The sequence below is a fragment of the Halichoerus grypus genome, chromosome 9 (assembly GCF_964656455.1).
Source record: "Halichoerus grypus chromosome 9, mHalGry1.hap1.1, whole genome shotgun sequence".
Lineage (NCBI taxonomy): Eukaryota > Metazoa > Chordata > Mammalia > Carnivora > Phocidae > Halichoerus > Halichoerus grypus.
This window is the reverse complement of record NC_135720.1, coordinates 105,908,757-105,926,327: the sequence shown is the minus strand read 5'-3', so window position 1 is coordinate 105,926,327 and position 17,571 is coordinate 105,908,757. Positions and strand designations below refer to the sequence as shown.

At 56.0% G+C, this 17,571-nt stretch overlaps 1 protein-coding gene across 1 annotated transcript in view; it reads left to right on the top strand.

Moving 5' to 3' along the window:
• Positions 1-17,571, top strand: part of PTK7 (protein tyrosine kinase 7 (inactive)) — a 60,533-nt gene that overhangs the window by 34,427 nt on the left and 8,535 nt on the right. The window contains exons 2-17 of the mRNA XM_036124043.2: positions 3,329-3,616; positions 4,112-4,214; positions 4,577-4,767; positions 4,861-5,011; positions 5,997-6,145; positions 6,400-6,666; positions 8,373-8,506; positions 8,659-8,794; positions 8,928-9,047; positions 10,677-10,826; positions 10,951-11,101; positions 11,200-11,327; positions 12,518-12,721; positions 13,501-13,656; positions 14,257-14,489; positions 15,493-15,573. Coding sequence (XP_035979936.1) covers positions 3,329-3,616; positions 4,112-4,214; positions 4,577-4,767; positions 4,861-5,011; positions 5,997-6,145; positions 6,400-6,666; positions 8,373-8,506; positions 8,659-8,794; positions 8,928-9,047; positions 10,677-10,826; positions 10,951-11,101; positions 11,200-11,327; positions 12,518-12,721; positions 13,501-13,656; positions 14,257-14,489; positions 15,493-15,573 — 2,642 coding nt within the window. The remainder of the gene's footprint in view (positions 1-3,328; positions 3,617-4,111; positions 4,215-4,576; positions 4,768-4,860; positions 5,012-5,996; positions 6,146-6,399; positions 6,667-8,372; positions 8,507-8,658; positions 8,795-8,927; positions 9,048-10,676; positions 10,827-10,950; positions 11,102-11,199; positions 11,328-12,517; positions 12,722-13,500; positions 13,657-14,256; positions 14,490-15,492; positions 15,574-17,571) is intronic.

Here is a 17,571-nt window from a genome sequence, read left to right as displayed (position 1 = left end):
AGCTTTGGGAGGCCCCGACCAGTGTGCCACCGGAGAAGGCCTTCCCCAGACCACAGCCCTGGGGGCATCCTCAAGTCAGTGGTGGTACAGGGACAGGAATGTGCTGATGACTGCACCACCTTGGGGCAGGTACCACCTCAGTGCCCAAAAGCCTTCCGCCTCTCTGTCACTGCTGTCCTCCACGTCTTGTTGGGACCAGCGGAAGCTTCTGAAGAGTTCCTCACTGCCCAGCCCCTCCTTTCCTGGAGTCTGGCATTTCTGCCAGGGGACTCCTCGATCTGCCCCTGAGCCTTCTGCCCATTTTCCCCCCTAAGCAACACAACAGACCGAGCTCTCTTGCAAGCCATGCACTCTGGGCACGCCTCTGGTCACCTTCTCAGCAAATGTGGGTGCCACGGCCCTGGGCCAGCCTCCCAACAGCGGCTCGGAGCAGGGGCTGGGGGCTTGGAGAAGGCCCGGTGGCTGTACTCCCTGCCTTTTATAACATCTAAAGTCTGCCCCAGCCAAGCACTAACCAGGACCTGCTGTGAGCTGACGTCAGGACAGAGGGCCCCTCAGGGCCAGCTTTGATGTTTCCCAGGCCCTGTCGTGGGGGCGCAGGAGGCTCTGAGTGGCGGTCTGGGAATGCAGCATCTCTCACCACAGCGACAGAGCAGCTCTCACCCCAGGAGGGGATGCCGGAGGCAGAGCTGGGGTCCCTCTGAGTCATGCCGTCTCTTCTTCCAGCTCAGATTTCTGTGGCCAATGGTCTGTGGTTCCTGCCAGCCTGTGGCCCCTTTCCCTCCATCCCACCCCCACCTGATCATTCCCCTCAAACTTATCTGTTGCGGAGGCTCCTGCCCGTCCAGGGTCTGGGAGTCGTCCTGGGCCTCTGGAGGGGGAGTTTCCTAATGTTCTTCACATGAGAGTCCTTGGGCAGGACGGGTGACAGTGGAGATCGGAACAGTAGCTACCGTTCCCTGGGTTAGCTCTGTCTGAGTCTCTTCACATGAGTTTCTGCGTTTGTGACTCATGACAACCCCATGAGAGAGGCAGAGGGAGCCGAGGCAGAGACCATCTGCATTCCTTGCCCAAGGTCAAACACCAAGCATGAGGGGCAGGAGTTGAGCCCCACCTGTCTGATTCCACACCCTTAACTAAGGTGCACGGGCGAGACTCCTGGCTCCCCGGGTCTGGAGAAGCTGAGTGGGAAGTGGGGTGGTTCACCTACACTTTGACGGCAGGTTATCTCTCTTTGGCCTTTCACAAGCATCCTGGAGTTCAGAGTCGAGGGCCTCAAGAATTCGGTGAGTCACATTTGCAGAGGCCCACTGGGTGCTCAGCCTGAGTCTGCCCATCTGCCTCATGAGAGGTGGTCGGGAAGTGTTCCAGACGCCTCCGCCTTCACCAGCTCTTGCCCCACACTTCCTCAAGGTTACCTCAGTCAGCCAGTTAGCTGAGCGCCTTTGTGTGTCTACCTCTCTCCGTGGCCACGGGAACTGAGCCCCATTGTGGGATCAGCCACTTCCAGGTTGGTTTTGAGTTCGTGGGTGGAGCTGGGAAGAGCATGGGGCTAGGAGTTGGCTTCCTTGGGTCCTGGTCAAATGAGCTGGTTGATTTGGGGCAAATCCCTTAATTTCCCAGGACCTCAGTTTACCTATCTATAAAGAGGTTGTAGCGAGTTGCCCCGTCGGGGCAGGGCCACATTCCTGTGTAGTGATTGGAAGTGAGTGGGGTGTTTGGGATGTCAGGGTGATCGGGACTGTGCTTGGCAGTGCCCCGAGGACAGATTTCTTAACTTGCACAGTGGGTGGGATAGCCCAGCATCGAAGGCAATGGTCCCACCCGGAGAGCCAGCAGGGCCCCGCTGAGAAGCAATGGAGGTGGCTCTGGGCCCCTTCTGGCTCCATGACTGTCTTGTGGGCTGGCACCTCTGACAGTGTTGGGAGATGGACCAACACTAAGGGTTGCCCCTCATCTGGACCTCACTCTGAGAGGTCCGGGACTTGTCTTGATGCTGACTTTATGAGGAGACTGGCTCTTAGGTCCTCAAGAACCGAACTCGACCGTCGGGCTCGGAACAGCACTCTTTGGGCCGCGATTAGCCTCCATTGGTTTGGGTGGGGATGGCAGGACCCCATTAGCCTCCTCTTGCCCTTACCAGGCCCAGTTTGGTCAGAGGCAGAGCCTGCTTCTTCATGTAGCAGCCCCAGGAGGCCTATTTCTTCTTCCCGGAGGGACTGCACATCCTCTTCTGTGTCGTCACCCACCCCTGGCAGGTGGGCCGGTGTTCTTGGCCCCACAGCTCAGGGCCTCTGCAGGGCGCCCACGTGGGCCAGGAACAAAGCCCGGTGTGTTACTCCTGCTGTCACCATGCCACCTGCCCAGCCCTGCCCTCCACCTCCTCAACCCATCTGCTGCTCAGTACAGGTTTCTCACTTTCCCTTTGTTCCCACTGGCTCTGGTTCCATCCTTGGTTGCAGGACCCCCCTTCTCTGTGGGTGCCCCTGCGGCCCCAGCGGAGCTGAACTGTTGCAGTGCAGGAGGGGGAATGGATTCAGGTGAAAACCTGGAACCACTGGGCTCACCTCTCAACTTCGCCCAGAAAAGCCAGCCTTGGCCAGACATATTCTTAGCGATGGAGGGTAGGACGTGGGGGTGGCGCTGGCGTGCCTTTGGCAGTAGCCCCAGATCTAGAGAATGTTGGTTTCTCCTGTGATGGGGTGGGTTTTCCCAGAGAAGACCCTGGGGGACGCTGGGCTGCAGAGCATCTGTGGGTGGAATTCAAAGCCACCTCTGATGCTGGACCCTCAGTGGGGCTGTGAGCGTGAGTAATCCTTCCAAGATTACTTGGAAGTCAAGATCTGCAGATCTTGACTTAACTCTGCTCAACATCCTGGTTTCTGAAGATTGACGGGGAGGGCTGCCTGCTAATGTCCCCTGCTCCTCAGCCCAGCATCAGAACCCGTAGGTTTGAAGCTTGTTGTAGGGAGCCTCCCTGGTGTCCCTACCCCTCACCCCAGCCCTTGGAACTCCCTCTCTTTCCTGGCTGCCTGCACCGTTCACCGGGCCCGAGCCTTGCTGTGTTCTGCGTAGTTGCCCTGTGCCCCCTACCAGCTGGTGTGCGCTGCGTCTTTGTATCCTGCAGAGCACCCAGCGCAGTTGAAGAGTTTTTCAGTGGACACTTGGCAGTTGTGGTCTCATGATCCTTCTCTCCTGCGCTTCCTGGACACCTCCTTATTGTGCAGAGCCCCTTTCCTTCTCCTGTGCACAGGGTGATGAGTGACCTGCGTGAGGACGGTGGCTGTAGCTCCTCCTGACGGTGCCGCTCCCGTGTCCCCATTTGCAGGTGCCCAGGCAGCCATTGTCTTCATCAAGGAGCCGTCCTCCCAGGATGCACTGCAGGGGCGCCGGGCACTGCTCCGCTGTGAGGCCGAGGCTCCAGGCCCGGTACATGTGTACTGGCTGCTGGATGGGGCCCCTGTCCGGGACACTGAGAGGCGTTTCGCGCAGGGCAGCAGCCTGAGCTTTGCCGCTGTGGACCGGCTGCAGGACTCTGGAGCCTTCCAGTGCGTGGCTCGGGACAACGCCACTGGAGAGGAGACCCGCAGTGCCAACGCCTCCTTCAACATCAAATGTGAGAGCGGGGGGGACTGTGCTCGCTCCCTGCTAGTTCCCCCGTTACTGAGCCCTGTGGGACCCGTCCCTCCTTTCCCTCAGCTTCTCCCATTTCCAGTTGAATGGGGCAGGCAGAAGGCAGTTGCGGTCCGTTCTTTCTGTGTGTGTGGAGAAGAGAAGTTTTATTTTTTCCAAAAGATTTTTTTCCCCCTTCAAGTCGAGGACCCTTGACCTGCTGGATGCTTTTGCAGATGGCAAGGGCAGCGAGGCAACGTGGCCAAGCGTCAGGGTTGACCCACTGCAGACTGGGTGGACGCTCTGTTTCTGGCCCCCCACCCCACGCCCTGTGTGCAGCCCTGGCCTCAGCTCTGCGGGGCTTCGCTGCGCTGTCTCTTGGCTCCAGAGCCTGCAGGCCCGCGTCCTTTTCTGATTTTCTTCCTTCCCCTCTGCCCTCCCCACCCCTTTGCTCTGCTCTGCCCCGCCCCTCACTCTGCAACCATGGCCTCTGCTGCAGGGATTGAGACTGGTCCTGTGGTCCTGAAGCATCCAGCCTCAGAAGCTGAGATCCAGCCACAGACCCAGGTCACGCTGCGCTGTCACATTGACGGGCATCCTCGGTAAGGAGCTAACTTTGAGGGCGGGAATGGAGACGGTTATTCTAGACCGGAAGGGGTATCTCCCCGAAACCCGGACTCTATTCAGAGGCACCTCGCTTCATTCCATAACCACCCCTAGTGACCCGAGGAGGAGCAGCGTTGCGGCATGATCCTGCATTCTGGGAGCAGAGAGTTGTAGAAACTCAACCTGATTCTGCCCCGGAATTGTTGTTTGCCTTTGTGCAAGATGCTTCCCCTCCCAAGCTTCAGTTTCCCCATTTGTAAAGTGAGGGGTGTAGCCCGGACCCTTCGATTCTGTATCTTGTCCACCGGCCACCTGAGTACCCCCTGCCTCCCTGCTGCTGATCCCCTCGGCCCTGCAGGCCTACCTACCAGTGGTTCCGAGACGGGAGCCCCCTCTCCGATGGCCAGAGCAATCACACGGTCAGCAGCAAGGAGCGAAACCTGACCCTCCGGCCGGCCAGCCCAGAGCACAGTGGCCTCTACTCCTGCTGTGCCCAAAACGCCTTTGGCCAGACCTGCAGCAGCCAGAACTTCACCTTGAGCATTGCCGGTGAGCCCGGGGTGGGGATCGAGAAGGTGCAGCAGGGATGGGAGGGGCCTCCCCACTCTGCCTGCTCACATACCTGTGCTCCTCCCACCCCAGACGAGAGCTTTGCCAGGGTAGTGCTGGCCCCTCAGGACATCGTAGTGGCAAGGAACGAGGAGGCCATGTTCCACTGTCAGTTCTCAGCCCAGCCACCTCCGAGCCTGCAGTGGGTCTTTGAAGATGAGACTCCCATCACAAACCGCAGCCGGTAAGGCATCTGGCAAGGGGCCTTCAAGTACGGTGGTACCGGTGCATTCTCTAAAAGGATGGGATTAGTATTGCAGACATGCTAGATCTCTACATGTATTACTTCAAGTTTCCAGCAGATGGCAGTAGAATGTCTTGCTGTTACAAAATGAGTTCCACAAAGGGAAGCCCCCAGGAAGGGCATCTTTTTCCAGTTCACACAACGGCACTGTATGAGCTAGTAGTGGCTCTGTTCTCTCCCCACTCCCCTCCTGCCTATATGGGTCTCCTGGGATGGGGAGTAGAGATTCAGTTTGGAGGGACACAAGGGACCTGGTAACCGTAGTCTGGATGGTAAGGTTACCTTACACACATGCATACACACACACACACACACACACACACACACACACACACTTTTTGGAGGAAGCAAGCACTTCCAGAAGGTTCTGGGTGGTGCCAGCTCCTTTATCTGGACTTTTGTCCTTCCCCGTTTGAGAGCAGAGAGCACCTTTGTGGTGCCAAGCATAGGCTTGGTCCTTGGGGGTATGGCTCCCTAGACTAGGGGATCCCACCTGGCTTCAGCCCTGAATATATCATCAGTAGTTCATCTGGTGTAGCCGAGGAGCTTCTGGCTGCTGGGGCTGGGGGCCTTACTGGCAGGCTGGTGTTAACCCTGCAGGGAGGTGGCTCTCTGTCTCCACATTTGCACACTGTTGATGACTCACTGTCTCCCACTGACACTGTGGCTCACCTCACTGCCCCAAAAGCTGAGTCTCCTGTAGGTGGAACACACCTGTGCACACTCGTGAATGTGTACACTCACGCACATGGACACACACACCTACACACCCCGACGTGGCACGTGGGCTTCCTTCGCTCTGTCCTGTTCCTGGCTGATTCCTTCCTACACCTCTGACCTTTGCAGCGTGGGGTTCCATCTCATTCCCTTCCAGAAGGAGGCCTGTGGGCCACTTCTTCCACATAGCACTCTCTTCTCTTCGCAGTCCCCCGCACCTCCGCAGAGCCACTGTTTTTGCCAACGGGTCCCTGCTGCTGACCCAGGTCCGGCCACGCAACGCAGGGGTCTACCGCTGCATAGGCCATGGGCAGAGGGGCCCTCCTGTCGTCCTTGAGGCCACACTTCACCTGGCAGGTGGGTCCCTGGGTCTTGGGTGCTGACGTGGGGGCTGCCTTCAACATTGTGGGCACGTAGAGAGTTAGGCTCCTGATTCCACTCAGAAAGCAGCTTGGCAGGCAGAGAGAGGAAGAGCATGCTGAGGGCAGGAAGAGGAGAGACAGTGTTCTCGGGGTTTGTGCTACAAAGGGCCAAAGCTTGCTGTGGGAGAGCATGAGGAACCCTGAGACCCACGGTAATCGGGTGGTTGCCTTCTGCTCCCCTCCCTGCAGAGATTGAAGACATGCTACCACTTGAGCCACGGGTGTTCACAGCCGGCCGCGAGGAGCGTGTGGCCTGCTTGCCCCCCCAGGGTCTGCCGGAGCCCCGTGTGTGGTGGGAGCATGCGGGAGTCCGGCTGCCCACCCACGGCAGAGTCTTCCAGCAGGGCCACGAGCTGGTGTTTGCTGGTACCGCCGAGAGTGATGCTGGTGTCTACACCTGCCACGCAGCCAACCTGGCTGGTCAGCGGCGACAGGATGTCAACATCACTGTGGCCAGTGAGCACCTGTGCCCCGAGGGGCGAGGCGAGGTGGAGGGGAGTCCGGGGCCCACGGCGAGGCCTGGTCTCTGGGTGCGATGTGCAGAGGCTTGGTGCTTACCTGAGGCCCTCTCAGCTCTGGGTTGTGCACACTTGGGACTCAGTCAGCTGCTGGGAGGTGATGTTGGGGTAGACTGTGAAGAGCCAGGCACAGAAGTTGGGGTGACAGCCCACACAGAAAAACAGCCCTCTGGCTGCAGAGCAAGGGCAAGGGACTGGGATTCTAGAGACCCAGGTCCCACTCTTTCCCTAGTACATGGAGTGACGATATGTAGCAAGCCACCTGCTTTGCCAGGGCTCAGTTTCCTCATCCATAAAATGGAGCTAATAACCTACTACCTACCCTACAAGATAGTCAGAAAGATCAAATGTGCTTGCAGTCAGCTGGGAGGTCGACTGGTGGCTGGCCATTCCCTGGTGGCCTCATTCACATGTCTCAAGGTTGATGGAGGATGGCTCTGTCGGGGTGCCTCAGGTGTTTCCCCCACGGCTGCTGAAGCAGGCCAGCTCAGGCCTCCTCACACAGTAGTGGAAGCCACAAGCCTTCTCAAGCCATCCACTCAGCAGTTGCCCGGCCTAACTTCCACTGGGTTCTGTGTTGGGCCAGGCCAGTCATGGGCCACCCAGACTCTAGGCAGGAGAGAAGTAGACTGTCTCCTGATGGGGAAAGTGGCAGCAACACAATGCAAAGAAACAAGGGATGGGAGAACCATTTATGACCATCTTTGCAAACAATCTGCCACCCCACATCAGACAGGAAGTCCTTGTAGGGTTTTGAGTCGGAGAGTGACAGTCTCAAAAGATCATTCTCCGCTGTTCTGAGAAGACCGAATGTTAGGGGCAGGAGTCAAGACAGGGAGTCCAGTTAGTAGATGACTGTAATCGCCCAGGGGAGGTGTGGGAGGGCCTGGAACAGAGCGGTAGCAGTGGAGGTGAGAGAGGTGGTCAAAGTCAGGATTTTGGGGGAGCTCAAGTAGATGGGGTTGGTGTAGAATGGATGTGACAGGGAGAGGGAAGTCAAGGCTAGGTTTTGGCTTCTGCTGTTGGCTGCATGGGGGCAGTATTTACTGAGACTGGAAAAACCGGGATGAGCTGGTTCCAGGGGAACTCACTTGTTCTCTTTTGTACATATAAAGCTCAAGATGCCTGTTGGATCTCCAGTCGGAGATGCCGGTAGGCAGCTGGGTTTGCAGGTCTGAAGCTTGTGAAAGGGGAGGGGTCAGGAGTCAGGGTATAGGTTTGGGAATCATGCACTTCTATGGCATTGAAGGCCACGGATGGGCTGAGATCATTCAGGGAATGAGGATGGCTAACCCCAAACAGGGATCTGAGGACCAAGCCTTGGAGCGTTTCAGTGTAATAAAAAGAGCAAGGGTTTTGGAGGCACATGGACCGGGGATTTGAATCCTATCTATCAGGTATTAGCACATCACCATTACTACTTTAAACCTCTGTCTTCTCCACTGTAAAGTGGGTATAGGAATACATATGTATGGACATCATGTTCCAAAGGTTGTCCTCACTAAGGGGCCATTGTTGCACTTTTACTGGAGCAGATGGGCTTCTGAACTCGAGGTCGAGCATGGGATTAGAGTTTTGAGGAATTGGACCCTTTGGTTTTGCAGACATGTTCCTCGGTCTTCTTTTCCCTCTCTGTCCCTCTAGCTGTGCCCACGTGGCTGAAGAAGCCCCAGGACAGCCAGCTGGAGGAGGGCAAGCCAGGCTACTTGCATTGCCTGACCCAGGCCACGCCAGAACCCACAGTCATCTGGTACAGAAACCAGATGCTCATCTCAGAGGTGAGAATGAGGCTTGCTCCTGGCAGAAGGGGGCAGAATCCCCTTCCAGGGCTCTCCTCTGGGATCAGCTCCCTAGCACTCCTTCCCCCGAAGCTCCCCTGAAGACGCTTGTGGGGCTGAGACCTCCCACAGTCCCGTAACGTGTGCCACAGGACTCGCGGTTCGAAGTCTCCACGAACGGCACCTTGCGTATCAACAACGTGGAGGTGTATGATGGCACATGGTACCGCTGTGTGAGCAGCACCCCAGCCGGCAGCATCGAGGCCCAAGCCCGTGTCCAGGTGCTGGGTGAGTGCCCGAGTGCGGGGAGAGCAAAGGGGAAGGAACAGCAGGGGGCCCAGATCCTCAGGCCCGCCCCGGCCTATCGAGCCGCCGCAGTTCCTCCTCTTGCCACTCACCCACCCTCCCTCTGCTGAAACAGAAAAGCTCAAGTTCACACCACCGCCCCGGCCGCAGCAATGCATGGAGTTTGACAAGGAGGCCACGGTGCCCTGCTCAGCCACAGGCCGAGAAAAGCCCACTATTAAGTGGATTCGGGCAGGTGGGTACCATGAGGGCATGGAGTGGGGGCAGGTCGGACAGTCCACTGGTCAGATGTGTGCGTGTCTGAGGACCAGCTGAGGACCCGGCACCATGCCAGGAACTGTGGGAAAGACAAGAAATGTGGGCCGATTTATAGTCCAGGTAGGAAGAAAGGAGCCAGACACCAAGGAGGTCAGGTTATGGCATTAGACATCATGGGCGATGATTGAGGCAGCAAGTGATTGGCTTGGCCCAGATGGTGCTGTGAAGTCTTCCCTCTCCCTTCAAAATAGTCATCCTCGGGGACAGAAAGGTAACATGGGCTCCTTTAGAAAATTTGTGGGGGCACCTGCTGGGCTCAGTCGGTAGAGCACGCGACTCTTGATCTCGGGGTTGTGAGTTTGAGCCCTACATTGGGGGTAGAGTTGACTTAAAAATCAAATTTTTAGGGGCACCAGGTGGCTCAGTTGGTTGGACGTCCAACTCTTGGTTTTGCCTCGTGTCATGATCTTGGGGTCTTGCGATCGGGCTCTGAGCTGGGTGTGGAGCCTGCTTGGGATTCTCTCTCTCCCTCTCCCCCTCATCCCCCACCTGCATGCGCATTCTTTCTCTCTCTAAAAAAAAAAAAAAAAAAAAGGAAAAAAAGACAATTTTAAAAAACAAGAAATTTGGGGGGGAAATGCATAATCCCACTATCCATCATCTTTGGGTGTGTGCCCCCTTCTTTTTCTATGTGTATCTTTCTGTTTGCATGTAGCAATTTTATTGAACATACAATTTTCACTTATTAAACTTACATGAGTAAGTCATGCTTACTATAGAAAAAGAAGATAGTTAATTATGTAATTTTACATCCTTTTTTTCTTAACGTTATCAAGCATTTCCACATGAACATTGGTTTTGATGATTGTAATAATACTCTGATGATTGGATTCACTGTAATTTACTTAAATATTCCCTAAAGGTTGGAAATTTGGGTTGTTAACCATCCTCCCTCTCTCCCTCTCTGCCTTTCTCGCTCTCTCGTTTTATTGCTGCAATAAACATCTTTAAGCCAAAGTTTTTTCTGGATTTGGGTTTATTTCCTTTGGGAGAGATTCCCAGAAGTGGAATAATTATGTATGAAAGGGTATGCATGCTTTTGCCACCCTTGCTGTAAATTGCCAAGTTGTCTGTCAAGGGTCTGGACCAGTTTTTACATTTCCGTGAGTAGTACAAGCGAGAGAGTAGGACTGCAGGTTTCATGGAGGAAGTGGGCTCTCTCCGCTCGGGTGGTCGGGGGCAGCTTTCTGTTGGAGCTGGAGCTCCAAATGGATCTGAAGCCTGGATGCTAAGAGCAGGAAAGGATTCTAGGAGTGAGAAGTGACAGGCGGTGAGGATGAGAACGAGGCAAAGTCGGGGCCCCTTCGGAAGTCCGGTTTTGCAGGAGTGAGATGTTGTATAGGGCAGCGGAAGGAGGCGAGACTGAACAGTTGGAATGGGAGCAAGTAATGGGGAGTTCCCAGTGCCTGGTTCAGGAGTTGGGACTTTGTGGGTCGTCAGGAGCAACAAACAACACATTTTTGAGTAGAGACAGGTGACTGAGCGCTCTGCCGGCCACCCCTGTGATTCGGGTCGAGCTTATAATTTTCCTCTGTCGCCCCCACAGATGGGAGCAGCCTCCCAGAGTGGGTGACGGACAATGCCGGGACCCTGCACTTCTCCAGGGTGACCCGTGATGACGCCGGCAACTACACTTGCATCGCCTCCAATGGGCTGCAGGGCCAGATCCGTGCCCATGTCCAGCTTACCGTGGCAGGTGCGACCGTGGCAGGGCCCTGGGGCTGGGCTGTTGGGCCCCAGGGCGGGTGTGGGGGCAGCCCACAGCCTGCCAGCCCCATGGCTCACTGCTCCCCGCCCCTTGTTGGGCTCTTCCCATCCAGTTTTCATCACCTTCAAGGTGGAACCAGAGCGCACGACCGTGTACCAGGGCCACACAGCCCTGCTGCGGTGTGAGGCCCAGGGAGACCCCAAGCCGCTCATTCAGTGGAAGGGCAAAGACCGCATCTTGGACCCCACCAAGCTGGGACCTAGGTAGGGCCGTCTGCTTCCCTGGCCCACCGCACCTCTCCTACAGCCGGTCTTCCCAGGAGCTGGTGAGGTGGGCAGCGCTGTGGTTTCTCTCTTGGCAGAATGCACATCTTCCAGAATGGCTCCCTGGTGATCCATGACGTGGCCCCCGAGGACTCGGGCCGCTACACCTGCATCGCGGGCAATAGCTGTAACATCAAGCACACGGAGGCCCCCCTCTATGTTGTGGGTATGTGCTGGGGAGTGGTGTCCTGCACAGGAAGTGCTGGGGCCAGACTTCTTTCTTATCTTTGTCTGCATTGGCCCCCTGTATACGGAAGACACTGAAATCATTTTTGTGTTGGGGGCTGGGATTCAGCTGGGTCCCCTCCACCATGCGTGGCGTCGTGTCAGTTTCCTTGCCGGCCTGTTGCTGATTTAACATTCTACAGCTGGTGTGCGTGTGCGTGTGCGTGTTGGGGGGGCCTGGGGGTGGTGCTCTTGTCCTAAAATGTTTCTTCCCAGGTCTCCTGCGGCAGCCGCACATATCTCTGGGTGGAGGGAGGGGAGCAGGCCAGGGTGCAGCAGGGAAGGGTTCCTTTGCCCTGGAGGCCCAGAGAGGATGATGCATCAGGTAAAAGGCTCTGCCGAGAGTCATGGACTCGGGGTTCAGGTGTGGCCCTTGGAGGTGTTATTTCCTCTCCAGGGGCTTGGTTCTGCATCTGTAAGATGAGAGTGGTTTCAATGAGAAGTTCTCAAACTTGTGGTTTAGCAGCAGAACTGTTTTTCTAGACAAAATATTCTGTGGAACTTTGAATGGATAATAGCGAAGTGATAAGGCCCCTTGGTTGAAGCATTAGGTGTGGGCGAGAGTTCGGGGATCCTGGATGGTCTCTCCCACGGGCCTCTCTCCCTCAGTTTCCCTAATGATTCCTGGCTCCTCTTTCACCGTGAGACCCTAGGCCATCGAGAGCCCCTAGACTAGAAGATCCTTTCCACAAACAATGTTTCTTGAAGAACTTGCTCGGTGTCAGGCAGTGTCTGGGGTCCTAAATCAGGAATTCCCAAATGCTGCTCTTCGGGGCCTGGTTCATGATACCAAGTCACTTAGGAAGCTTGTTAATGATAGTGTGGGTTTTTGTTAGCATCCTGACAGGTGTGTTTTTTTATGTGTGTCCCTAGCCTCAAATTCAGATGCACTCCAGCTTGGGAATCACTGGCCTCATGTCCTTCAGAACTCTCTGTGACCTTGGTGGGGCCCAAGGACCCACCCCTTGTTAAAGCCAGTGACAGTGGTGACCCTCCCTGGTTCTCTGGTTTGGTCAGGCCATCGAGTGTCTGGGAGGTGGTCTTCGGTGTAGGATGGGAAGGGGTGGTAGCGAAGGAGGGCTGGGTTTGCTTCACTGGCCCCTGGCCCAGACCCTTCTGTGTGTCTCTCAGACAAGCCGGTGCTGGAGGAGTCCGAGGGCCCGGGCAGCCCTCCCCCCTACAAGATGATCCAGACCATCGGGCTGTCCGTGGGTGCTGCTGTGGCCTACATCATTGCTGTGCTGGGCCTTATGTTCTACTGCAAGAAGCGTTGCAAGGCCAAGCGCCTGCAGAAGCAGCCTGAGGGCGAGGAGCCAGAGATGGAGTGTCTCAATGGTGAGAGGCAGTGGTGTGGAGGCGGGGCCGGTGTGCAGGCGCTGAGCGCCCCCTGGCGGCCACAGAGAGAGCTGTTGCGCTGGGGAGCCGGGGCTCTAGCAGAGCTGCCCCACCCCTAGCTGGAAGCCTGGAGTTGGCCCATTCCCAGGCGGTGGGGGCTGAGCAACCGGGCTCAAGACTTCCTCATTGGAGCCTCGGGGCCAGCGTCTACGTTGCCTGGCTGGCTCCTCCCTGTACCGCTCAACCACAAGTACAATTAGTACTCACATTCGTGTTTCTGTGGCACATCTGTCTCCCCCCATTCGTCTTTGAGTTCCCCCAGGGGCATTCGGTCGGTTTCCCTGCTCCTACCCTTCCGCTCAGAGGCATTGCTGGGCTGCCCCTCTCCGTTTAGGCATTCAGGAGCAGAGCCTGGGTCTCCCTCATTGCGATTCACCTTTGTGCCCAATTAGGGCTTTGCACAGAGGAGGCCCCATGAAAGCAGAGCCCCTTATATTGATGTAGTGTCCAGGGGCCGGCAGACCAGATGAGACTTGTGCACCTGGTTCCATTTCGGAGGTGGTAATCAGCTGCATCAATCAGTGGTTGTACTCTAAGGGATGCCTGTACCCCCTACTCCATCAGTTCACCAGTTGGACTGGCCTTTTTGTGTGGAACACCATGATTGGACCCACTTGACGGAAGTAGAGGTTTGGGGGAGAGAAGTGAGGTCCCCGTGGTGGCCAGAGTGTCTGGTCTCATGTGGCTACCTCCCCCACCACCATGCCCCTTCTTCCCAGGCGGGCCTTTGCAGAATGGGCAGCCCTCCGCAGAGATCCAAGAGGAAGTGGCCCTGACCAGCTTGGGTTCCGGCCCTGCGGCCACCAACAAACGCCACAGTTCGACTGATAAGATGCACTTCCCGAGGACCAGCCTGCAGCCCATCACCACCCTGGGTATGCTGCCTTGGCCACAACTGTCATGGCTTAATGACAGGCCTGTCTGGAGGCTAGGTTAGGGCTGGTGGCTCTGAAGTCCCTCAGACCCAGCACCTGGGAGCCACGGGCGGGAAGCAGAGGGGAGATAAGTCCACTGTGTCCCCAGCACCTCGCCAGCTTTGGTCATTCGTGAGCATTATTTACTTGGCGTTTCCTTCAGATTGGCTGCCTTTAAAAACAAAACAAAATTAATGCAAGTTAGTGTTGTTCTAGGAAAAAATGTGAAAAATTATCGATTTGTGGTAGTTACATTTTTTCTGCATATACATTAAATTAATACATGTAACTATTAACGTGTTTATCGAGAGCCACCTAAAGTTCTCATACAAGCCATCCTTTGGAAAATGCTGGATATTAATTCCAGCCCTTCGTTTTACTGTTGGAGACCGTGAAGCCCAGGGTGGGGTGGGGAGTGGTCTGCTCAGGGTCACCCAGCAGGTGGGTGGGGTGCAGCGAAGACTCCCCTCTGTGTGACACAGAGAGGCAAGGCACCCTCCCGAGTCGGGAGCGTCCCTGTTGGGGTGAGGGTAGCTGGCTGACCCCGACCTGTACCCACAGGGAAGAGTGAGTTTGGGGAGGTGTTCCTGGCGAAGGCGCAGGGCTTGGAGGAGGGGGCGGCGGAGACCCTGGTGCTTGTGAAGAGCCTCCAGAGCCGAGACGAGCAACAGCAGCTGGACTTCCGGAGGGAGTTCGAGATGTTCGGGAAGCTGAACCATGCCAACGTGGTGCGGCTCCTGGGACTGTGCCGGGAAGCCGAACCCCACTACATGGTGCTGGAGTATGTGGACCTGGTATGCTGTGGGGACCTGGGAGTCTCGGGCAGGGTAGTGCCCTGCCGGCAGGTGGGGGGGGTGCACCCTTGGAGCCCCGTCTCCCGTGGTCTCAGCCTGCCTGCTCTTGCCGCCTGGAGACGCTCAGCTTCCTGTCCCCGCTAGCTCTCTGACACCTGTTGTTCCTTGACCGGTGCCCCTGCCTTCCTGTCTGCCAGCCCCGTGTCTGGGGGCCGGTCCCCAGTTCTTCCCAGCTTCTCACTCTGTGCACCACATGGATGCATCCCAGGTCTTCTTCCTTGACTCGGGTTTTCTTTGGTTTGTCATTTTTCCTTCCCTGCAGAGCTCATCATCCCTTGAGAATAAACTTAGCAGACCTGGCTTTCCTTCCTCGAAATCCTTCCTGGCATCCTGTCCCATCTGGGGCCCCAGTGTTAGCCCCGGCACCAGCTTTCTCTTTCCATCTCAGCTCTCATGCCCTGAGCTGCCCCTTACTCTGAATTCCGCAATCCATCTAGGCCTTACTCCCTTGCTTCTCAAGCTGCTGCTTGTCACATCCCCCAGCTCGGCAGGAAGGAGGAGGAGCAGTCCTTCTTCTTGCCATTGGCAAGAGTTTATGACTACTTTATGTATGTTGTTGCTGCTCCCTCAGTATATTTCTTAGATGATAAACCCCCTGAGGACAGGGGTTTCCTCCCAGGGGTCTGTGAGGGTTGGGATCTGTGTTTTCCTCTTGGTTCCCTGAGGGCAAGAGCCTTGTCACCTGCCTGTCTGGGGCTCTGCTGAGGGTAGGAATGGCAGTCCTGTCTTTCTGACCGAGGGAGCTTCTAGAAGCCATCTCCTATATGTTTTTTAAATTCCCACTGGACTTCCCACCAAGGTAGGGAGGCTGGCTGGGGTGGGGGTGCAGGGCCAGGGGTTCTCACCTGCCCAGGTAGGTGCTCTGGGAGCCCCTGCTTGGTTTGATGCTTTGGAGATAATAGAGATAATTTGACCTGACAGAGATGCTTGGCTTTTCCCTTAGGGAGACCTCAAACAGTTCCTGAGGATTTCCCAGAGCAAGGATGAAAAATTGAAGTCACAGCCCCTCAGCACCAAGCAGAAGGTGAGGACAGGGCGGAAGAGGTCCTCAAGGGTGGGCCAGGATCAAGGGCAGTCATAATGTTAGAGGTGCAGCAGATGGAATGTTCCCTGAGGACCAGGCAGGACTTTACATATGTTATCTCAACCATCACGATAGTCCTCCGAAACAGATGTCATTAGCCCCATTTTGCAGATAAAGAAACTGAGGTCTAGAGAGGTTAAGGGACGTGTCCCAGAGCACGTAGCCCCCTAATGCCTTTGTGTTGCTGCAGTGCCTTCATTTGGAAGGGCTGCTCTTCGCCCTTGCTGCTGGAGCAGGACGTCTGCCCCCTGCAGTGAGCGCTGGGCTGGGGCAGCCCAGGTGTCGAGGGACGGGCAGGGCAGGGTGAGGCTCTGAGAGTGTTTCGCCAGCCTCTGAGCGTGGAAGACTCTGCTTTGAAAGGGCTGCTCATGTTTGACCCACTGTGGTTTTCACACTCTCCGTCTCACTTGGGCTTTGGGCTGCCCAGCCTTTCCTTCCGGTTCTCCTCCCGCCTTCTGGGCACAGATCCCTGGCTGGCGCCCCACGGTGAAGCAGACCTGGCTTGAAACAGCGAGGAAGGGAAAGCTTGCCTACTACCCTCTGCCCACCTCAGACGATACTTCTGTGGCCCAGTTCTTCCTGCCCACAGCCTCCTTCCCTCCTCTCTGAAATGGGTCTGCCTTCTTCTCTGAGATTGGGCATCCTGCTACCAAGCTGACAGCAGAGTCACCTCAGAGACCAGTCACAGCTCAGGGCAGGTAGGCAGTGACTGCTAGGGCCCTCCCTCCCAGGTGATCTTTGCTTGCGCCTTGTAGGCCAACCCAGGTCACAGATTCTGGGGGCAGGCCAGAAAGGCATGGCTGGTTGATAAGTCAGGCGAGTGGGACCCTGGTCACCCCTGGTCTCTCTGGGGAAGTTGCTCTGTGCCCCTCAGGCTGACTTTCTCATAATTATAGGTGAATTTACTGTAGCCCACACAGGACAAGTGACCTGGCCCCACATTGCCCACAGCTGGCCTCCTGACGCCAGGCCCCCGCCTCCATCCCCATGAAGCTGCAGCAACTGTCTGCAGTGGCTGTGGATGGAAGGACAGGATGTGTTCCTGTCCCTAAGTAGGATGTCAGGACCCCAGAGTTTACAAATCAGGACATGCAAGGAGCCCGTGAATCTACTGAGCCGGTCATGGCCGTAAGGGCCCTTGCGGTTGCAAAATGGAAACTGCCAGGCATCCTTGGGGCATTCAGGATCTAGTGGGGGAGCTTGGGACAGTGAATATGGCATGTACCTTGCACACTTCAGGGATGACACGGAAAGTGAGTGAGAGACAGAAATTAGGAGACATCGAAGACCTCCATGTCCTTTAGGGGGACAGACGGTGTGGTTAACAAAGAAGGTTTCCTGGTCGAAAAAGCAATTTGAGTTCAGTTCTCAAGGAGAGGAAGTAGTTGAATGGCAGGAAGGGGATGGCTTCAGGAAAGAGGGGAGTCAGGTAGGTTTCTTTGGGACCAGGACGTAGGCAGGCAGACAGGAAGTCATTTACCTCTGTCACATGACCTGAAGGACTTGTTTTGGCTGAAAGTCATTACCACCTGTGCTAAAGATCTGTCCCCCATTTTTCTCCCCTAGCATCTTAAATCTGATGGGGGAGCTTTAGTAAGTTGGGTTCTGCACACTCCTAGGACAATATTCTGCATCAGATGGGAAGTGGGGTTTGCGTAAAATAAAAAAATGCAGGTTTCTAGAGGGAATTGGAATATCTAAGGATGGAGTCTGAGGACCTGCATTTTTCAAACAGGCTCTCCAGCTGATTTTTTTTTAATTAATTAATTAATTTATTTGAGAGAGAGAGCGAGAAAACACAAGCAGGGGGAGCAAGCAGAGGGAGAGGGAGAAGCAGGCTCCCCCGTTGAGCAGGGACCTGATGTGGGGCTCAATCCCAGGACCCTGGGATCATGACCCGAGCTGAAGTCAGATGCTTAGCTGACTGAGCCACCCAGG